Raw genomic sequence first — 23,544 nt, forward strand, 5'->3', positions numbered from 1 at the left:
GAGATCTTTGTTTCTCCCTACATGACTTTTAAGTCATTTGGTTTGATTGTTTTACTTACTTAACTGACTAAAATGATGTACAGGATGATAATTCAAACATCTTAGAGTTGTCCCCTTTATTCCTTCCCCTTCTATTTCCCACACAAAATGCTTGAGTGAAAATATTCTACAAAGCCATCCAGTTTCAGTCTGAGGGTCCATGAGGTCAGAAGCTCAGCCTCTGATACAGTCACCTGATAGAAAATAGCATCAGGGACCTAGGAGTGGCTCTTCCACAGAAGGGAGTGGGAATCCGACTTGATTTGGGGGAGAAATTTGAAAGGTTCCCAGTATGCTGGTTGGGTGAAAACGTTCCGTTTAAGCCAAGTCTGCCCACAGTCATCTCATATCTCCCCGTATGCTGTTCGACCTGTTGGATTCCCTTGCTCCCTTTCTGAAGCATTGGCATCAATGCCACTCATTTTGTGAACACATCAGGGGAGGGGCTGGCCCTGCTCATCTGTCTGGTGGTCATTTAGATTAAAGCACAGCTTAGGGTTTGTAAACATAGTCAGGTTTCAGTTGCTCAGCTGACTGGGGAGAATCTCCTCACTCCTGATCAGGGAGGGGCGTCCGGAAGCCTTCCTCAAGTGGCAGCTGTGTGCAGTGGCCGCTGTCCAGGAGCCAAGCACCAGCGTGCACAGTGCTGGCACAAGGCGGCCCCTCTGCAGTACGTGACCCCTCTGAGGGGGGTTCACAAGTTATTAATGAGATGTCCACAACCCCGCTTTATTCTCTGAACAGTTTATGCTGTCTCGGGACAACCCTGTGGTTGAATGAATACCAGACAATTGTGTGAATGTTGTATTGGCCTTCCTCCTCCCACCCTCCCCAGTCTAAACAATTGCTTGCTTGAAGGATTGGGGGGGCCGGATCAGGAAGCAGGGGAAAGGGGCGGTGATGGTTCTGGAGAGAGATGTGTGGCACTTTGTCTTGTTTCGTTTTAAAGATCATTGAGTAAGTGGAAACAATTATTTTTTAATAACTTGAGAAAGGTGACCAGAAACATTTGCAAGGTTTAACTGTGTGTACGCCAAAAATACACTACGCTGTGCTTCAATAATTTAACACTGCTTGACAGGGGCTTGAAAAGGAACCAGTCTGTAAGTACAAATCACCAATTTGCTCTTTTACAAACGACTTCTTTTAGGGAGAAAATGGATGTCCCTTCAAGTGGAGCATGCATGTTCCCATTTGTTTCCTAGGATCTGCGGGGCTGCCAGGTTACCGGGCCCTTCATTCACTTACACCAGCTGCTTCTGAAAGCAATTCCGTTATCTCCCAGCAATCTGTACATCCTATTTGTGCTACCTTCCCCCGCCCACCCCCCCCCTGCCCCGGCCTCCTTTTCGGTGTATGTCTTTATTTCCCCCTTGCCATCTCTCTATTTTAATAGCTCTACAGTGGGTAGTGTTTTCAACCATGGAACTACTTCTAATCAAGATCGACTTGGGGAAATGCTACCGTTTTTATGGTAATAACGGGCCGTATTATGCACTGTACCCAACGCAAGCTGTCCCCTGTGTATGCCTTCACATAGAACCGTGAGAAAAGTGTAACTGCTGAAATTACTTTTTTCTTAACTGTAGTCTCCTAGAGGTCAGTGAATGCTTTCCAGTTGCATCACAGCAAAGGCATTTGTTCTAAGTTGAATAATTTTTCACTTGAGTAAACATATATTCTCTGCCCCCAAACCCTGGCTGCTATGCTCTTTTTCTTTGTTCTGCAACAAAACGGAATGTTGAGTGAGAAACAGAAATTGTGCTTAATTTTTTAGACTATTTGACTTCATGTTCTGTTTTGGTCTTCTGAGCTGTTCCTTGGCTAATCTTCCAACAAGTCGAATTGATTCTGACTTCAAAACTGTTTATCCCAAAACAGAGCTGTTGACAAGTACAAATACAGATGGCAGACATGTGGTATGATTTTCCTGTTCTCATCTCAGCATCCAGCAAGGGAATGTGACTGAGAGATGGCTTACAGCTTAAGCTTTTTTATTCAGGGCAATGTGGAGTGTGCTTAATTATGTGACAAATAGTCACAAGTGACTAAGGGATTTCCTCAAGGTCTGAAGTCTCGGCAGCATTGACTTGCTGTGTGTGGTTTATCGCCCGCGAGGCTATAATAACCTGTAAGAAGAGGAGCAACGTCTGGGGGGAAACGGCCTGAGAATTGCCCTGACACCAGCGACCTCGGGACAGCATTCCAGGCCGGAGGGCCGGTCTGTTCCCTGAGTGTGGAGGACACCTTTGTCCTCAGAGCACATGATCCTCAAGGATTCGCTAGCTCCTCTATTGAGGTAAATCCCAGACCATTCTGTGGCCAGGACTATTCTTTACAGCCAAACTGCATAACCATTCTTCTCTTCACAAAAAGACATTGTTGCCAAAAGGAAGACAAAGTTTTGTCTCCGGTGACCTTGTTTCTGGAGGTCCTGTACTCGCCAGCATGGCTCTGAGCACCTTTACTAAGACTGACCCGATCGTTGTTGAGCTGGACTCAACACGACGAGTTGCAGGGTTAGTCCTGGCCTCTCTGGGGTCTGAATGTCCAGCAACTACTTTCGTTCCAATAGCTGCTGCCTGTTTGTACCAATACACAGCCATGCAGCGCTGAGTGTCTATGTTGTTAACTGACCAGCTTTGACTCACCAGTTGGGAGTTCAGTTTGCCAAAGTGGGGCCAAGACAGCAGATGTGGACAGGCAAGAAAGGGGACAGGACAGTGGAGGTGACACTAACTGATGTCCGCCCTGCTCCTCTGTTCGTCTGCTTCCCTTGTCTGGGGCATGGCGGGTTTGAGAAAGTGGTAACAGAAGTCAGTTTAGCACTTATTGAATGACAACTGTAGGCAGGGCACTGTGCAAGGCCTAATGGGGCATTGAAGTAAATGCTACCTGGGTCATTCCCTCCATACTGAGTTTGTCGATTTGGGTATTTGTGGAAAAAAGTGGTGCTATCCATTCTTTTTTTCTAAGTGGGCCAAAATTTTGAGAATTCATTTTAAAATCAGAACACTTTAGATGGATCTGATAATCTCAACCATATGTTCATGTCTTGAGGTTCCAGATAACCTCAGGACTAGATAATTTTGAAAATGATTGTCTCCATCTGCTTATCTCATTTCCCCACAGGCCCATGTGGTTCAACCTCCATCTTGATACTTATTTTTCCATCTAGCAAAAGCCACATTTTCTGTTTTGTTTCATCTGCCTTATTGAAAGATTTTCTTTTCTTAGAAGTAATTTGGGACTTGTAGCAGCTAGAAGGTGGACACATTCTAGGATCTCCATAAAAGTATAAAACATTTGACAGTTGGTTAGACTAGTTCTCGAGGTCTTGTTTACAAAATGTTCATATCCATATGGGCTCCATTTATTCCAAGTTTTATAATGGAATTGATGCTGGTGGGTTTGGCAAAATACTGTAACAATAGTGTGGACTAAAGGGGAGCCAGTTAGTGAAAAGTTTACATACAATCATTTTAGAAAAACTCATGCCATCATGTGAATGCACACAGTATTCCAAATCACTATTCATTGTCCATATCAAATGTCCTACTGAAATTGCAACAATGAAAAAATAAAAAATTTGTAATCGGCATGTTGAGCGGTGTATCATAAACAACCCCAAATCGCAGTTTTTTTGAAATGGCAAACGATTCTCTTTAGTGCTCTACCCTGGGTCCCAGGCTGAGGGAGGCAGCACCTTAAGTTTCTACTATATCAGCATCACTCAAAGCTTGGTGCCACAGGGGAGAGACTAACGAATCATGCCCTGGCCTTGGCCAATGTTTCTCAGTGGTTAGAGTGTCAGCCCACACACCAAAGAGTCACAGGTTCAATTCCCGGTCAAGGGTATGTATGGGAATTGCAGGTTCCATCCCTGGCCCCCAGCCCCTGTCAGGGCACTTATGGGGAGGCAACTAATCCATCTCTCTTCCTCCTCCCTCCCTCCCTCACTCCCACTTTCTCTAAGAATTCAATGGAAAAAATAGGGTGAGGATTACCAAAATATACTTTCTTAAAGTCATGTCCTGGCTCTTCAATGCTTTTGCTTAGAAGTGGTACCGGTCACTCACTCCATTTTATTAGCCAAAGCAAGTTACATGACCATGGTTTACTTTTAAGTTTTCAGGAACATGTAATCCTTTCATGAATGCAGACGGAGAGAAAACCAGAAATATTTGTGAACAATGGTAACAACTACCCCAGTATAGGTATTAAGGTTCACAAAAGAAACAGAACCAATAGGGTGTGTGTGTCTGTGTATGGAGAGAGGAAGAGAGATTTATTTAAGGAATTGGCTCACACAAGTCCAAAATACAGTGGTGGCTGGTAGGTTGGAGACCTGGGGAAGGGATGCAGTTCAAGTCCAAAGGCAGTCTGCCGGCAGAATCTCCCTTTCTTTTTCTGTTAAGGCCTTCGACTAATTGGATTTAGCCCACCCACATTATGGAGGGCAATCTGCTTTACTCAAATTCTGCCAATTTATGTGTTAATCTCATCTAAAAATATCTTACAGAAACACATAGGATATTTGACCAAATATCAATGCACTGTGGCCTAGCCCGTTTTTCTCCCAATGGTCCATAAAGATAATGAGGCCCAGCTGGTGTGGCCATGGTTGAGCGTTGATGTATGAACACTTGTGGTTTGATTCCCAGCTGGGGCACATGCCCAGGTTGCAGGCTCAATCCCCCATGTGGGGCGTGCAGGAGGCAGCTGATCAATGATTCTTGTTCATCATTGATGTTTCTAACCCTCACACTAAACCCAGTCAAGGAGAAGGGGAATGTTGGGAAAGCTCTCGGAAGTGAAATTCTGTTTGGCTTGCTGTCACCTAGTCCCTTCTAGCTTTCCTTAATCTTTTAGCTCAAATGTGTTTTGTGAAAAGTCCAGATTCCCAAGGCAGCCTGATTGGTTGCTGTCCTATCAATGGATTGAGGTCTTGGGAAAACTGCCACCTGTAACCAATCAATCCTGGTGAGAAGGGGAGGTTGTGGCATGGTGTGTGGGGACTCTTCCCAGGGCTGAGATGAGGGCAGATGAGCTCTGGAGAAGTGTGCTTGGGCCTCAATATGCATAAGAACCATAGGGGAGAAAGGGTGGCTGTTAAAATGCCGAAATCAGCTCAGTGGATACTCAGTGGGGCCTGAGGGTCTGCCCTCCTCATGAGCTCCGGGCAATGAGGATGCTGCCGGCCCAGGGACCACACTTCGAACCCATCAGACTACAGGGGTTGCAGTCAGGGCACGGACTACAATGTACTCAACACATCCCTCTTTTCCTAGAATGTTCTTCTTTCTTCATTTACAAGAAAAACTCACTCGCTATTTAAGATTCAGTTCAGATGTAACCTATGTGAAACTTTGTGGGGCTCTCATAGAGTTCATCTCAACTAACACCTTTAAAAAATCCCTTTTCCCTAATAGTTACTTGTGTAACCTTCATTTTTTTTGTTTGTTCTACTTTTTTATTTATACACAGTTTTTATTTATATGAGGGTTTGGGGCACAGTCTATGAATTTTAAGAAGTGCATGCAGTTATGTGAGCACCACATGCCTTTCAGAAGAGTGTCATCATCCCCCAACAATCACTCCTCCCCACAGCCCTGCCCCTGGCCACCCCTGACCTGTTTCTGCTCCTATCACTTTGCCTTTCTCAGAAAGTTATAAACATAGAACCACACACCATGGAGCCTTTTGAGTCTCCTCCATTTTCTTGTGTGTATTGATGGGTCTGGATAGTGTCTAATTCATCTTTGTTTTTTGTCCAAATAAATGCCTGGCACAAATTTGGTGTTCAGATCCTCATTTTGCTAACTCTCATTGCAACCTGTCAAACGTCCTTGGAGACGCTCAGCATCGTTACCAGTAAATCCCAGATGGGACAGGGCCTGCAGTCTCCGTGGGTTTACTGACTGACTTTCTTCTGATTCTTCAACTCTGTGTTTTCCTAACTTGCCTGGTCAAAAGAATCTCCTGGGGTGTGTAATAAAAATGCAGATTTAAAATACTTTCTCCTGCAGATTTTATTTCACGGGACTAGAGAGAAGCCTGGGGAATCTATATTAGTGTTTCTCAACTCTTACTTGTACTGGAATAACCTAGAAGGCTTGTTAAACCACAGATTGCTGGACCCTACCCCTGATTCAGTGGGTCCGGAGTGGGGTCCAGGAATTTGTACTTCTAACAAGGCCCCGATGATGTGCTCTGGGGACCCTACTTTGAGAGCCACTGCTGTGCAGGCTCTGTGTTATGATCAAGAGTCTACGGTGATTCTTATGTGTATCCAAATTTGTGAACTCCAGCTTCAGTGCAATAGAGGGGAGGGAGTGTGCTGTGGGATGTTTTTGTGAAGCTTGGCTCTCTGGCCACCGCATCAACCTCACCTCACCAGGGGTAACGTCTTCAGCCCACCTTGACTCCGAAGCAGAGAATGCAGAGGTTGGCTGATTCATTCATTCTCCCCTTGGCAGGGAGACCAAGGTAAAGACATTGGGCTCCTGCTGCCAGTGCCAGGCATGGGCACAACCTGTTCCAGTTCGGTCTAGTTCTTCACATGGGCTTGGATAATGTTGATGTGGAAACTGCGTGTATGTGGCCTTAGAGAAAATCAATGCGATTAAGGCCAGATTTGGACACGGAGGGACAGTTCCTATGGATGCCAGGATTAGGGTAACAGCTGTTTTCCTGCCCATTTGAGGAGAAACTGAATGGAGAAGAAAAGACTTGTGTAAAGGATGTGTCTTTGCAATTCCATCAAACCTGAAGGACCGTGTGCTCTTAGGTAGTTCATGCTATCTCGGGTTCAGGTAGACCAGATGCTGGGAGAAAGCAGAAATTGCAAGATCTTAGGAGGGAAGGGGTAGGATTGTGGCTGCGGTGGGGTTCTGTGGGGCGTGCCACTCACTCCTTGCCTCTCTAGGCATCAGTGTTTGATCTGCCTTTGGAGAGAGGAGACCACCTTTTGCCCTGAACAAGGGCACAGGGGCATTTTCTATGTGACCCTTCTGAAAATGTCAGGGCCCTAGGTCCCCTCCACTGAGAATATGCTTTACAATTCATTGTTCATTATCTCTTAGCTAGAGGCCCAGTGCACGAAATTCGTGCATTTGGCGGGGGGGGGGGGGGGGGGCGGCATCAGCCTGGCCTGCATCCTCTCGCAGTCTGGGAGCCCTTGGGGGATGTCTGACTGACGGCTTAGGCTCGCTCCCTACATAAGTCATCAGTCGGACATCCTTAGCACTGCTGCAGAGGCAGGAGAGGCTCCTGCCACCGTCGCTGCACTCACCAACTGTGAGCCCAGCTCAGGGCTTCTGGCTGAACAGTGCTCCCACTGTGGGAGTGCACTGACCACCAGGGGGCAGCTCCTGCATTGAGCGTCTGCCACCAGGTGGTCAGTGTGCATCATAGTGACTGGTCATTCTTCTGTTTGATCAATTTGCATATTAGCCTTTTATTATATAGGATGTTCTGGAAACCTTGTGGTGTAGAGGTTTTTGCATCATGGAAAACAAACCTAGCAGAGAAAGGTATTGTCTGAAGGATTTGATCTATAAATCATGCTCCTGTCTCCCTTGTCTGGTCAGTGTAGAAGGTGGTGGTGATGGCATGGGAAGATAAGATAGGATTAGATGGCACTTGACTATTTAGTTGTATGGATGGTCTCTTTAATCTATTGCTTTTATAACTAGTTTCACCAAATTTTTACTCCGGAGTACATTTTATTTTTACCTTTTAAAACCAACTCACTAGAGAGGAGGGCTATTGTTGCTTTGCCTTGCTCCTTAGATAAAAATATTATAACTTTTAAAATATCTGTGCATATGACTACAAAAACAAATAGCTATTTAAAAAAGAATGTCTGACAGTCCTGAATATTTATTCAGAGAGCTTTTTATCTGTCTTATTTGCTATCTCTCACTTTATTTTCACCTGTGAACTTCTTTTACACAGTCAACTTTGAATTCTTTTTGTTGATGGTCATTCAAGGTGGCAAACACAAATGAAAATTACTCTGTCAATGTTACTTCATCCAATCATTTTATTCCATTTCCAAGCCAGCTCTTTTTGCCACTGTATTTAACAAGGTGTAGAGTGGCTCCCTTTGGTTATAACGTTTTCTGCTCATCTCCTCTTTGACAAAGTAGTGAAATAACTAAAAACAGTCAACAGGAGGGAGGACAGGAGCTGTCAATGTGTTGGGAACGCAGCAGTGACTTCTAAGTAATTGAGAGTTGGCAGAATTTTGTAGCATTTAACTGTGATTTGCAATTATAGAGATAAGATGTTAATCCAAGCTACCATATGCCGTGCTGCCTGACCGTATTGGAATACAGGGTGTCTAGCTTCAGCAATAATGTGTTAAACAACTCTAGCTCACCCTGACCGTGGATAGCAGACGGTCTGTAAGGAGTTCGCAATAGAGCATAATTATTTTCTTGTCTTATTTCTTCAACTTAAATATTAAATCTTCTTTTTAAAAAGAAGTGGTCTGGACTTTGAGAAAATTAAAGGAAGAAAGGTGATTTTATTTTAAGTGTTTAGAAATAAAACACTCCCAATAGCGTGGTGTGTCTTTGATCTTGACCTTGAGTGATTGCAATCTGGGAGGCAGCCTTCCAGGGACCTCGGGCTTAAAGGCAGCGAGGGACTCAGGTCAGTCACATTCACAAAGACATCATGTCATTTTGGTAAATAGCATCTGGATTGAAGCTGGTGTTTCCTGTGACGCAGGGAAGGGCAGGATGCGAGTGGCCACTGCCCTCACAGGCTGGGTCTGTGCCGCCCTCACCTGGCTTCCTGCTCCGCCGTCTTCTCCCTGGAGCGAGGACATGCAGCCCCAGCACCTCCAGGCCCAGCCGCGGAATCCCAGGCCCCACCACATCACCATCTACACCTGCAGGTCTTCCTAGCTCCAGGTGGCACAGTGCCAGGAACCACGGGAGAGGCTTTGAGACACCCCGGGGAGCCTCGGGGCCCCAGTGACAAATTCCAAATTGGTTTGTCCGCCCAGGAGTTTCCTGGGCTAAACTCTGGCTTAATCCAAAGAAGCAATAAAGTAGCCAAAGACAAGCACAAAATATTTGTTATCACATAGCTAATCTCTATATTGATACTCATCTTTACAGGAGGAGGGCACAAATAACGTTATTAAAAACATTATTCTGTGCCCTAACCGGTTTGGCTCAGTGGCTAGAGCGTCGGCCTGTGGACTGAAGGGTCCCAGGTTCAATTCCAGTCAAGGGCATGTGCCTTGGTTGCGGGCACATCCCCAGTGGGGGTTGTGCAGGAGGCAGCTGATCGATGTTTCTCTCTCATCAATGTTTCTAACTCTGTCCCTCTCCCTTCCTCTCTGTAAAAAAAATCAATAAAATATATATTTTTAAAAAATTATTCTGTCCTTAGTATAAGACATAATGTAGTTACCCTGAACAAACTTCATGTATCCTGTGTATCTGGATGTGTAAAATATACTTTTTTCCTCATTATTTAAAACTAAAATTATTTGAGGAGTGAAAGAGCATTTCCCACTACTTTAGTTCAGGGGCCTCCAAAAACAGAGAAAGAATTCAAGTGCAGGGAGTTTATTTGGGAGGTGATCCCCAGACGTGCAGATGAGGAGGAGGGGAAGGAAGCCAGGGAAGAGAGAGACACCAGTAAGAGGGTGCTCCCCTCTCCCCCAGCTCCTGGCAACCTCGAATCTTTCTGTCTCTCATATACTAAGTGGAATCATTCAATAGTTGTCACTTTGGGCCTGACTTATTTCACTTGCTATAAGGTTTCCTAGGCTCATCCACGTTGCAGGTGTACCAGAGGTGACTGCATTTTAAGTCTGGAAAATGTTTCCCCGTTGCCTCCGCGAGGAAGTTGCCCGATTTAGAGGCCCAGCATTAGTGAATGAGTGCTCCCCTCTTCCTGTAGTCCAATCAGTACGGCTATGATGACACAGTTTTAAGTTTATTTACATGACGGGAATAAAATGGTGTTTCATTTATAATTATGTTTACAATTATGTTTGAGCTTGTTTCATTTCTTGTGGAGTCCTTTCATAATTTTGGGTCTTGTTATCTTTTTATGGATTCACTGTAACTCTGTATATTTGTCTGTTTTGTATCTTACAAATATTTTTTCTCAGTTTACCATTTGTCTTTTGATTTCTTCCATATGCAGTATCTTTAAAAAAAAATAATCTTTTCCTTTATGGCTACTGGGTTTTGCTTGCAGTGGTTCTCAACCTTCCTAATGCCGCGACCCTTCAATACAGTTCCTCATGTTGTGGTGACCCCCCAATTTCATTGTTACAAATTGAACATAATTAAAACATAGTGATTAATCACAAAAACAATATGTAATTATATATGTGTTTTCCAATGGTCTTAGGTGACCCCTGTGAAAGGGTCGTTCGACCCCCAAAGGGGTCGCGACCCACAGGTTGAGAACCGCTGGCTTAGAGAGAGAGGCATTCCTAACTCCAATGTATATGTTTTAAAACATTGTTAATTGTTTAATTCCTTTGCATGTGATTTTTACATTTCTCTGATCCAAATGGATATTATTTGGGTGTAAAATATCACATCCATTTCTACCCCCACCCCCCCACCCCCTCCTCCCCATGAGCTGTTCATTTTCTGGGGCCAAGCATGACGCTTCTGGTTTGGGGGACGCCCCTGTAAGGCCCGCACGTGGCGCTGCGCCAGGTGCGCTCACCTGGAACGCGCGTCCTCTGTTGCAGTGACTGTGAGGAGCAGTCGTGATTTCCTGGGATTTCTGCTTCAGGCCCGGAGAGCGTCCGATCATCAAGTAGCCGGCCCTTTCCTGCTCGTTCCTCCTCACTCCGGACTGATGAGCTGTTTTGAAGAGGCGGACAGTCACCCACGCTGACAAGTCCCGGAAGAGAAGCCGGTCCTTCGTGTGGAAGGCCCCTGCCCAGCCCGTGGGGGACGTGCCATTCCTGTAAGAGCCACGCGCTGCTCCTCAGTCACTAGCCTTCCCACCTCTCCGGCCACCTTATGACAGGGACGGGCTCACTGCGGCTACCCCAGCTAGAGAGCCTGTGCAGCGGGGGACGGAAAGCATTTGCCCCATCTCCCCTCCTTCCCATTCTCCGTGGTCCAGAAAGTGTGCGATTTCCCCTCCTCCCTGCGCACAGACGAATCCTGGGCAACCTCCCCAGGGAGTTCTCCGCCGAGGACCAGGGAGCTGCTGGTGGGAGAGCGGCTGAGGCAGACAGGCCGGTGGAGCCGCCGCGGCCCAGGGAGAGCCACTGAGGTCTCTGCCCCTGTAGCAATGGCAGCACCACCCCGGGGAAGGGCCCTGCAGGCAGCCAGCTCAGAACAGCGCCTGGCAACAGAGAGCCCGGTGTAAGCTGCAGCATCGCCCCAGAATGGGACACTTGCATTGAAAAAGAAAGCATTTCATTGCTGTTGTTTTTAGGGAAGGGTGTGTTTCCTTTCTTCCTCAGTTGCTTTTCCCCACCCCCTCGGGCGTGTAAGAGGGAGGCTGTGCCTGAGGGTGGCGGCACCCAGACCCCATGCTTCCCTCGGCACTGGGGACAGCGACGGAGGAGGTCCGTGGCCCCCACCCTGGGTGTTCCTTTTCCATCCCTTCCTCATGTCCTAACGCAGCAGGCAGAACAGCACGGAGGAGAACCCCGGGCTCTGATGATTTTGCCACGTGGCTGCTGGGGTGACCCAGCTTCTGCCAAGCTTTTGATTCTGGTCCAAATGCAGGGGTGTGTGGGGTGTGAAGTCCTTAAACCTGTACAGTTACTTCTATTTTTCCAAAGCATCTCGTTTCTATTTTCAGATTTACCATCTCAGCTGCCACAGGAACTAGTTTAGAAGCTGTTATCTCCATTTGGCAGAAAAGGAGCTAAGTCACTTGGTCAGAAGCGGCTCCCAAAGTCGCCCCACGCTCTCTCACCTCCGGCCCTTTCCCACAATAACCACCATGTGTCGAGTCCCCTACCGTGGCTCTTCCGGGCACCTTCACTCTCTGGATGGCCCCAGCGAATCAATCACATTTGTGTAACTGCTTTCTGAATATGTGCCGTGAGAAAAATGACACTTGCCAATAATCTGATTACTACATTGGTGAAATTTTGGGGAGGATAAATGAGAGAGTGTTTATGAAACTGATTTTTACTGGAGAAAGGCATACGTATTCAAAATATTGCTTAGAGTATTTATTAATGACTTATCTCTAATTTTCAATAGAATCTGCAATTACATAGAATTGTGCAATTGTACAGTAGAATTATAATTGATGGTGTAATTCAAATAACAATATACCAGAAGTGGCTATTAATAAAGTCAAAGATAAAACCTTTTGAGTCTGAACAGTTAAAGAAGACACCCTTTAATCAAAATGCAATGTTTAATGACTATGTTTATTGATTTGTGCTTATCCTCTCCTATTTTCATTATTCGCTGCTATTGAGTTTTTGTTTTTAAAAAGAATGAAGTTGCTCCAGGGGCAATGCTGTCATCTCTCTCTGGCTCTTTTAATTCAGACTTTCGTTCTTCTTTATCTGTTTGTTTGTTTCTTCTTGTCTAGTAGGATGGCCTGCGGTTTTATTTAAGGAAAACTAAACCCTTGATCACCCTGCTGTCTTTCCCCAGTTTATCAGTCGTCCAGTCATATTTCGTTTACTGGGCAAGGATCGAGTCGTCCGCTGTGTCTCAGCGGACGAGCAGCGGAGCCCCTCCCCATGGCCGCGTGGAGCCCGGCTCACTGCTGCCCACCCTGGGGCGGAGGCCGAGGATGCGGAGGAAAGACCTGCCCCAGGTACCGCTGGCCGCTGTATTCACTAGCCGGATTGGCATTCTAATTTAGAGTTACCTATTTTCACTTCAAAGTTACTAGTTTCCAGTTTCTGCAACACAAGCAATAGTCACCTGCCTTGGCCGACAGCAGCAATTTGTGATAATGTTGTTGGCGACAGGAAAGGCTCCAGGTGTTAGACCAGTGGGGTCAGACCGGACCTGGGTTCAGCAACCTGGGTACTTGAGTTCTGGCTAGGAAAGAATTCAAACTATAAGAGAAGATGTATTTATAAACTCACAGAAATGGAAGAAGTAATTCGTAGAAGAAATGTACTGAGGAAACAAGTTACAGAGGCAAAGGCAGGCCCTGGGAGTCTGGGAGTTAGGAAGCTAATGGTATTGTGCCTGGGGAGGCTGTGGGGGAGGTGAAGGGAAAGTCAGGGGCAGGCTGGGGTGGGAGGGGTACTGGACCCTCTGCCTAAGGGTTTTCAGGGTGGAGATTTCAGGGGAGGGCCAGGGGGATATCTTAACAGAATATTCAGCAGCTCTCCAGGTGTGTCCTTTCAGGGTCTTGTCTCCACTGATTGGTTGGCACCAGGGCAGGGGGTCATTATTCAATGCAGCTGGCCCTGAGGTCAGCCCTGGGGTCACTGGTCTGGTTTTGTTGCTTTTCTGAGCCTGGAGCTGAAATACAACAGAGGCCTAGAAGTTATCTCGAGGGAGGGAGGAAAGGTCAGGGGTCCAAACCGCATGACCATCGGTAAGCCAGGAGAGGAAAGGGCACTGTGCTGGCGAGGTCCCATCCTATACTGTCCGTTACTAGGCACTCAGGACTATTGGCCCTGGCGACCTTGTGTACCTGGCCCATCCTCCTTGCTCTGCTCATGTCCTCTCACTGCCTACCACAGTAACACAGCCGTTAGCAGGTGGGGATGTGCCCAGTTGCTGTGTTTGTAGCAACAAACACTGTCCACTCAACCACCCAAATTAAGTTGAACCTTAGGGTGAAGAGTTAGAACTGTACAATAAAACAAAAAAATAGCAACCGCCTTCTGCCACCCCCAACTCTACCAATCATCACAATATTTCAGTGGTTTTCCTCAAACCCTGCAGAGGAGTTCAAGAAAGAAATGATCACTCCCCCCCCCCCTCCTCCTCCTCCTCCTCCTCCTCCTCCTCCTCCTCTTCCTTCTCCTCCTCTCTCCCCTGCTCCTCATTCTCCTCTTCTTCCTTCTTCAATAAGAACTCATCCAGTTTATTGTTCATTTCCACAGTACGTAGATGGCTCTTGGCAGCCTGGGTTGGAGAACAGTCCCAGGAATCAGTCTGTTGATGGCAATGAAATTTCTTTCCCTGTTCACCATGTGATTTTAGACCCCACTGGCCCATGAACTTCTGAAACAAACAAATAAAACAAAAACATTAACCAGCTAGAGAATGCTTCACCTACCTGAAAATTACTGGTGCTATGGAATTCATTTTCATTTTTGAATTTTAGTTAAGTTCTCTGAACAGATGCACAGAAAACCTAGTCTTTAATCCAATCAATCCCACTTTCCTTTATTCTTTCTTTTATTCTCTGTTAACTTGTTATGCCCGGGATCCAATTTGAATCCCTGACTGCTCAGTCTGGTAGACCCAGGCCCAGGGCTAACCCTGGGCCTCCACCCTCCACACGCTGCCTTTGCCCCAAGCCTCTGTCTTCTCCCAGCCCCCAGCACTGCTCCTCCAGCCTCTCCACCAGCATATTCCTAAAAGCGCAGCAAACCTCTCCGTGTGGCCTGAAGCAGGTGCTGCGAGCCCACCATGTGTCTGAAGTCTCATGTTTTATTTTATAAATCATGCAAATGTGGCTTTCTGATCTCAGGCATGCTTCCTTCAATGCGCCTGAGTAAAAGTGAGGCTTCAGGAAGGGGCCTCCTGATGGTCTTGCCACGTCCCCCTTGGCTGACCCTGCGGGAACCTTGTCCCCGAGGGGGTCCAACCCTCCAGTCTGAGCAGCTGTGGGTAATGGGTAACGCCTGATTATGCTGCTCACATTCCTCCCTTTCCGACCCCAGCCTGTTTTCCTGCCTCTTCCTCTACACCAGTGGTTCTCAACCTTCCTAATGCCGCGGCCCTTTAATCCAGTTCCTCATGTTGTGGTGACCCCCAATTTCATTGTTACAAATTGAACATAATTAAAGCCTAGTGATTAATCACAAAAACAATATGTAATTATATATGTGTTTTCCGATGGTCTTAGGCGACCCCCATGAAAGCGTCGTTTGACACCCAAAAGGGTCGCGACCCACAGGTTGAGAACCGCTGCTCTACATAAACCCTAGTGTTTCTCAAAGGATAAAGGAGTGTGTGTGTGTGTGCACACGCATGCACGCGTATGTGTGTGCACGTGTGTGTGTGTGTGTGTGTGTGTGTGTGTGTGTTGGGGGAGGTATCATTCATCTAACAAAATGAAATAGATTTCTTAACCATAAGACGACCTCAACAGGCCAGTGGGACTTATGAATTTTCACATTGGGAAGATAGCATATTGTATTTCTCAAACGTTTCCCAACAGACCCTTGGGACCCTTCGGGGTCCTGCCCGACCTCATTTGACATGACCTACTTTTATGTCTCCATGTTTTGCCTTCCGACATTTCCTCAAACGGGACTGTGCCTCATGATGATCTATTTATCTTCCAAGGGGCAGTTCAGATATTGCCTTTGTGAAACTTTTCCCATTCTCCTTAGTAGGCAGATGTAACTGCTTCCTTAGCTCTGGTGTTAAAGCTGTCACCACAATGTCGTTGACAAGGTTGGACATCTAAGAGCCTCTCCTAGATTTCAGTTCAGAAACAAATCACCCCTTCTGAACCTGTGGCAGTGCCCAGCACACAGTGGGCCCGCAGATGTCCGAGTGCATTCAGAGTTCAGGTGGGAGTTTTACACTGTCAAGAATTTTTGTCATACCTCTGTGTTAGGTTTATTGATTTTTCACCTCATTCTCAATGTTTTTGAGTGATGAAGTCAATGGAACAAAGTAGCACCCACTCCCCCCCAAATAAAAAGATTCAACTCAACCCAGTTGGAGCCCTGGGCAGGGAAACTTTGCCAACACTTTGTGAGAACCCCATCACCATCATCCTAGCCATCGAGGAGGAAGGCCCTCGGCACCGTGTGTCTGTGCCAGGAGGGCGTCATGCTCCTTCAACGACCCACATCACCCCTCAACATCACGTGCTGCCGGGACTGCTGTTGGTCCCATTTTGCAAATGAAGAAACTGATGCTCTGGGAGGACCTGCCCAAAGCCTCCAGCAATTAGCAGAGTGGAGAGCACAATCCCAGTGGTTCTCAACCTTCTGGCCCTTTAAATACAGTTCCTCATGTTGTGACCCAACCATAAAATTATTTTCGTTGCTACTTCATAACTGTAATGTTGCTACTGTTATGAATCGTAAGGTAAATATCTGATATGCAGGATGGCCTTAGGCAACCCCTGTGAAAGGGTCGTTCGACCAAAGGGGCCGCGACCCACAGGTTGAGAACCGCTGATCCAGACAATAATCTGACTGTGAAACCCACACTGGCTCACTGCACTGTGTGCAGCTATTTCTGATGCTGGGCTGTCGTGTTAGCCGGTCACAGAGGGGACACGAGACAGTGGAGGGCAGTGCAGGGCAGTGATCTCACAGCAGAGGCTAAAGTCACTGCCAGAGCCCGGAAACTTCGTGTTACTAACATGGCTAGAAAGATTGAGGGCTGTTCAGCATCTGATTTATGAGATTTCACTTTTTTTTCTAGCTAGAAGCAGGTTTTGGCAGAGATGAGAAAAAATGCAGTGGTTTCCATATTCCCTGATTGGTGATTTAGGAATACACAAGCCCAGAAGTCCAGCAATTTACTCTAAAAAGAGCTAAGAAATGGAGTGCTTCACTCTGGCTGGTGTCGCTCAGTGGTTACAGCATTGGCCCATGCACCAAAAGGTCGTGGATTTGATTCCCGGTCAAGGGCCAGTACTTGGGTTGCAGGTTCAATGCCCAGCCCCAATTGGGATGTTTGTGGAAGGCAACCAATCGAGGTTTCTCCTCCGCCCCCCACCCTCCCTCTCTTCCGCTCACTCTAATAATCAATGAAAAAAATATACTCAGGTAAGGATTAACAAAAAGAGAAATGGAGTGCTTTGTTGCTTGGTCAGGGCTTGTATTGCTGGCTTGTATTACTTGTATTTTATATTAACACTTCTGAGTGGCTCACACTTAATGGCCTGTCCTCAAGGCACATCAAAGCCTCGAGTATTTGCCCATTATCGCCGCTGCTGGTGCTGATCCATGCCACGAAACGCTCTCCCTCTCTTTGCAATGTCTGTGGGCCTCTGTTTAGCTCCCAGTCTCCCTGTCACTCTTGGGCAGCAGCGCACAGATACTCTTGCTGTTGCCCTCGCTGGGGCTGCAGAAGAGGACAGCTTCGATCCTGTTCCTGCCAGTACTGCGGTGTCAGAGCTTCCTGGGGATGCAGAGGCTGTGTTCCAACCGTCCTCACACACAGCTACTGCAGACAGCCGTGGCCGGCCAGCCGGCGGGGACAGCGACCCAACCTTAGAACCCTCCCTGGATGTCCGCCAGCTGGAGAGGCTCATGGCCCTCAGGAGATTGTCCACCGAGGGCTTTGCTTCCAGCCCAAGTACCCACCACAGGTAATGGGCCAGGGGGTGGGCCAGTCAGTAATTTTGTGGGATGACTCCACACACAAAGGTGCTGAGGAAATGTGAACTTCTTGGAGTCAGACAGAAAAAGATCTCAACCATAGTTATTCTTCAGTGTAAGAGAAACCCTGATTGTAGAAGGGCTACTGGTCAAAAGAGCTGGGTATGATAATCACCTGGGCAAAGTGTACTCTCTTGGACAGAGTGAGGGCTCTGACATGCTGCTATAAATAAAATGAAACATAAATATAATTTTTATATTTTAGACATATGTATTTATAATATATAAATATACACTTATATAAAGTAATAGATAAAAATGGTCAGTGAGTTCTTTGCTGTCATCCTCACTCACCTCTTTCCCCATTCAGCCCCCAACTCCAACCTCAGGCATCTTTCAAGGCAATCTGACTTTATCAGTATACACAACAGTGATAGGAAAAATTGCTTTTTGATCTAGTGACCTCTTCTCAGCACCTCCATTCTTCTCTTTAGGACTCAGGATGATCCAAGCTTCAATTCATCAGAAGCTTGCCTGTCCTCAGATAGGAATGAACAGGTAACAGCCCGAGTTGTGCATGGAGGGTGAGGTCGGTATGTTGAACTCAGAGTGGGAAGGTCCAGGCTGGGAGATAAGAGCTACTAGCCTAATAGCCAAGGCTAGAGAGAAGGAGGCAAGGGTCAAATGTATGCACAGCATCGTTCTACCAACCAATACCAGCCTTTGTCTCTGAAGTTATTGGCAATTGTAGAAATTGATGGTTTTAGTGATTTATTTTTCCACTCAGCTTGGTTAATAATTCCTCTCTCCTCCTTGCCCCCAACCCCTGCTTCATAACATTGGCCTTATAAGACCATGCATAGTCCCAGAGGTTGGATAAATGGCCAATATAAAATAGACATATCCAGTGAATTAATGTTCCTTTGAAGTCTTAAAAGGAACACAAAGTAAAATGTGGTATAATAATCTTACTCAGATTTATCAGATTAAATGGTCCCGCTTACGTGGGTGTTAGCATAAAAAGATAACTGACAGCTGTCGGCCACTGGCGATGACAACCATCCATATCGGTCTGGAAGCCACCCCAAGTTTGTTCTGGTAAGTGGCCTCCGTGCTCTCTGTGGGGTTTCCATTAGCCACCCCGTCCCATCAATAACACGTGCATATTTATCTAGTCGGGCTATTTACTCTGAGCTCTTGTAGGAGTAGGCACAAGACGGGGCTTTCAGCTGCTGCTTGGAATTCTTTCAAGAGCACAGATTGGCTGCAATGTCCAGTGGCATCTTGGGTGAAGACCAGCCCCTCTGACTTCCCCTCTGCTTTTCTAGGACAAGGTGGAGGCCTCTAACAGGACCGTGATGAGGCCTCGCATGGACACCATCCATCTTACCTACCCTCAGCGCCTCTGGTCTTCTGGAACGCTGGCTGGGGCTGGGGCTGGGGCTGGGGCTGGGGCTGGGGCAGCCAACCCAACACTTGTCTCCCACACCTCGGCCTCTCCAGGGCCACTCACTACTGCTGGCCAATTGGAGGCAGCTGGGGCCTCTGCCAGCTTTTTGCCTCAGTCAAAGCATGAGGAGCTCAGAGAGGGGGAGGGAAATGGAGAGGGCAGAGTGGGCTACCCCAGGGAGACCCACCCAAGACCCGAGGCCGGGCAAGAGGGAGCCCATGCCCCTTCAGGGATCTAGCTCCAGACTCTCCAACTGGGAATCCTGCTTTGCCTTTTGGCCACCTTGGGCATGGTTTTGGCTGCTGGCCTTTGCTATCTGCACACCCAGTATTGCCACAAGCGGACAGGGGTGTCCTTCAGGGAGCCTGCAGGGGGTGCGATTGCCAGGAGTGACGGGGGTGAGGCTGTGCATGTCAGGCAGCTTGGGGAGAACAGCTGTGTCCTGGTTGAAGCTGAATACAACTGGATCACCCCCTCTGTGGATGGCAAGAAAACAGTCCTCGGAGAAGCCGTCGTCTCAGCCTCTCAGGGGCCTTCTTAGACCCTGTAGTGTCTCAGAACAGAGCTAATGAGAAGAGCTGGGGAGCACAGGGCCCGCTGGGTGCTGTCAGCTCGCGGTTAGTGCAGGAAGCACGGAGTCCTTCCCAAGCTTTGTTGTTTCAACAACTGTATTTAGCTGCTTTTTCTTCTTTTGCAATTAGACGTCCTGTTTGAAGAGTTGAACTCAGCACAATGAATATTGTATAACCTGCTCATTAACTAGACTCCAGTGGCCTCTCGGCTTCCTCTGTTGCCTTAAGGAACCCACAGAAATAAAGATTGTGTCCCTCCCCCTTGTGTCAGCCTCATCTCCTCTAACTCTTAAAAAAAAAAAAAAAAAGGAAAGTGGGGTTGCGTCTCTTGCAAGAGAAAGAACTGTAACTCTTGCTTCACACATCCAAGCCACCCCCAAAGAACTAGAGTTCAGACCCGGCTCTGATCATTGGGCTAGGCGAGCGCAAGGGTAGTCAGAGTAGTCAGGAACTCAGAGGTCTGGCAGACCCGCCATGGAAATCGATTGGAAGTAAAGAGAGCGTGAGGGCTTGATTAAACACATCTGTGGGAAAACATACACAGAACACGAGGCCATAAAGGCAGCTCTTCATCAGGTGTAAATGGATCTGAGACCGCCCATCCATTTACACTTGACGAGAGGCTCACGTAGCCCAACAGTGAGCAGATGTATTACCTTTTGCCAAAGGTCAGGCTGGACAAAAAACGAGGCCAGCACAGTTCGGAGATCAGCCTTGGGGGCGTGGGGGGCAGAGGGGGTCTCAGGGGGTGTTAGGAAGAGAGCATCGTGCACGGAGCCCACCCAAGTGCACTGGTGACTTCAGGAAGGTCATCTTGGTGTAGCCAGAGTCCTATAGACACTACGGAGGGTCAAAACGACAGGTTCCAATATAAACCTTGAATGTGCTCCCCTCACATTGTTAATCCTCTCCGGAAGATATTGTTTCCATTGATTTTTATTTTTATTTATTTATTTTATATTTGTTTATTTCAGAGAGGAAGGGAGAGGGAGAGAGAGAAACATCAATGATGAGAGAGAATCGTTGATTGGCTGCCTCCGGCAGGCTCCACACTGGGGAACAAGCCTGCAACCTGGGCATGTGCTCTTGACCGGAATCAAACCCGGGATCCTTCCGTCCACAGGCTGATGCTCGATCCACTGAGCCAAACTGATGAAGGCTTCCATTGATTTTTAGACAGAGTGGAAGGGAGGAGGAGAGACAGGGAGAGAGAAACATCAATGTGAGAGAGCCACATCAACTGGTTGCCTCCTACACTTGCCCCAACTGGAGCCGGGGATTGAGCCTGCAACCGAGGTACGTGCCCTTGGCTGGAATTGAACACGAGGCCCTTCAGTCCTCAGGCCAACGCTCTAACCACTGAGCAACTGGTCAGGGCGAATTTCATTTTTTGATGGAAGAAGTGGCAAAGGATGTGAAGCTCTCTCTAACTCACTGCCTCTCTCGTTGGACTGCCGACCTGCCACGGGGCTTACATGAGAGCGGGAGGAGAGACTGTTCATCTGGGAGACGCCCTGGGTCACCTTCCCTGCGAAGCATCAAAGCGGATGAGGAAACTCTCCAGGCTTCAGGCTCAGGTGGGCATTTCCCCTCCCGCTGGGCACTTCAGCTCTGGCAAAAGAGTCAAGTGACACAGAAGAGTTGGCCGACGGCCTTGGAGCCTGAGCTTCCTTGTCAGAGAAAGATGGATCGCAAAATTATTTACCTCTTGCGGCTGCTGGGTAGAAGAAATTCACGCTCAGCACTTAAGCTGTCCAGGACTAACTGCAACGGACATGCCACGGTGACCAACCTCCTCCTGCAGCTGCGACACGGGCTCTAAGCCTAGTCCATTTAGAGAAATTCTGTGACCACCAAGCAAACGTTACTCCCTGCCCATGACAACCTCCTGCGGTCCCTTCTTCCCCAGCCCAGCAAATCAAGGCGTGCACGCTGCCCGAGTCATCATGGTCGCCACTGGCAACAGTTCCTGCTGGGGGCCGGGCATTTTTGCTGAGACTTTCTGAGTAAACTCTCTTTTTGGCAAGGGCAGCTGGAGTCCACAGGCCTGCATCAGCAGACATAAAACCCTCTGTTCCTGGGATCCTGAAGGTCTCAGCCTGGCCTCAGAGGAGGCCCAGGGGAGCGCGCAGGATGCTGTTAACTTAACCTGCAGGGGCCTCCTAAAGCACAAAGCCATTACAAGTTTTACAAAGGCAACGGACTCCAACGCCACATCTTAAAAATAGCTTTTTTGTTTTGTTTTGTAGGAACAGCTCCAGGATTGCTCAGCCAACCACTTCTTGTAGGAGAAAGAGGTTTGGGGCTGACCACACGGTTAAGGGAAAGTAACCGAAAAACAATTGCTGAAGACTCTTTATATTCTAAACAATGTTTTCACCTCCATTGTTAATTTAACAGCCACAGATTGGGGGCAGGTTGGGCCTTCACCTCCTTTGCATTCAGAGCCTGTCTTTGATATTTCTAATTAATGTCTCCCCTTGGATACTATAATCTTGACTTCATGCTTAACTGTAGCCGGGCTGAGCGGTCTCACTGTCTGAGGCTGTCTGGATTAATTTGCTGTTACGATGTTTGTTTTCTTCTTAAAAAATTCTAATTAACAACAACAACAAAAATGGGTCAACAGGCTGGTAAATATTTAAACAAGTGTCGCGTTTACTTTGCAAAGTCGCGTGGGAAAGGCTAGCAGCTTATGAGCAAGTTACAGACAGCGGACCCTCTCCCGGCCTTGGACTTCCGGCATTAATCAGCGACGCTGGCCTTTCGGAAATGCAGCTCCCCTCTCCTGAAAGTGGTGTGTGGCAAGGAACTCCTGTTATTCGAGTAAAAGGAATTTGCATTAATTTGTTTTATTAAACCTGAGAACTTTTTCCCAGTCTTAGGATATTCAGAACTCTGCTCCAAATGGCCCCGGGGGGCTGCAAAACCAGCCCCAGCAGCCTCGGTTCAGACTATCAGGAGGGCCTTTATGATGCAAAGAAAGAGGACGTTTTGTCTGTTTCTTCTGTTCTTTAAATGCACAAAAAGGACATTGGAGACTTTGCTCCATTGACAGTGATGGTGGAGCGGCCAGGACGCCTGAAGCCTGCCAAATGTATTTTGGTGCTTTTTTATTTATTTTTTTTTGCTTTTACCATAAATCTGTTTATGCCACACTGCCTCTGACTTCTCTAATGGCTTTCCATCTCTCAGAAGGAAATCTGAGCACCTCCTTTGGCTGACCCGGCTCTCACCACCTTCAAGGCTCCCAAACATTCTCAGCGCCCCGTGAAGGCTCCACAAATGCTGTGCAGCCCCATTCAGCTCATGGACTCTGGCTGTGTTTTGTCTGGAACCCCAGCCCCCAGATGTGCACAGCCCCCAGATGTGCACAGCCCCCAGATGGGCACAGCCCCCAGATGGGCACAGCCTTCATAACATTGTCCCAGTGCTGCCTCATCAGAGAGGCTTCTCTGGCCACAGGAACCTCTTCCCACTCTCAGTGCCCCTCCTGCTTTAGATTTTTCATGCTTCTTACCTAGTGGGTCTTAGCATTTATTTGTATTTTTTATTCTGTTCTGCCTCCCCTGACTAGGATGCCATGTAAAGGCAGAGACTGAGGGTTGTTTGTTTTTAAAAAAAAAAAAAAAATTTTTTTTAATGTCTATTTTTATTGATTTCAGAGAGGAAGGGAGGGAGAGAGAGATAGAAACATCAATGATGAGAGAGAATCATTGATTGGCTGCCTCCTGCACGCCCCCTACTGGGGATCGAGCCTGCAACCCAGGCATGTGCCCTTGAGGGGAATCAAACCCGGGACCCTTCAGTCCGCAGGCCGACGCTCTATCCACTGTGCAAACCAGCTAGGGCCAGAGGCTGAGTTTTGTCCTTGGCTGTATCCCCAGCACATATAAAAACTGGCTGCTCTAGTGGACCTTTGAGGTGCCCCCCCCCTTCCCCATCCTCCCTCACACCTCCCCCTGAGGCACTGCCTCAGGAATTGAGGGCTCCAGGGAGCACAGATTGGAAACCATAGACAGCAC

General features: G+C 47.5%; 1 protein-coding gene across 1 annotated transcript; it reads left to right on the forward strand.

The window, feature by feature from the left end:
• The first annotated feature begins 7,407 nt into the window (after positions 1–7,407).
• Positions 7,408–19,850, forward strand: REELD1 (reeler domain containing 1). The gene is given in 7 exon segments (XM_036314005.1): positions 7,408–8,947; positions 10,743–10,910; positions 10,912–10,998; positions 12,666–12,856; positions 17,118–17,487; positions 17,992–18,055; positions 18,826–19,850. Coding segments are annotated over 7 exon segments (1,701 nt in total). The 5' UTR covers positions 7,408–8,789; the 3' UTR covers positions 19,489–19,850.
• Positions 19,851–23,544: the final 3,694 nt, after the last annotated feature.

The sequence above is a fragment of the Myotis myotis genome, unplaced genomic scaffold, assembly GCF_014108235.1.
Source record: "Myotis myotis isolate mMyoMyo1 unplaced genomic scaffold, mMyoMyo1.p scaffold_m19_p_6, whole genome shotgun sequence".
Classification (NCBI taxonomy): domain Eukaryota; kingdom Metazoa; phylum Chordata; class Mammalia; order Chiroptera; family Vespertilionidae; genus Myotis; species Myotis myotis.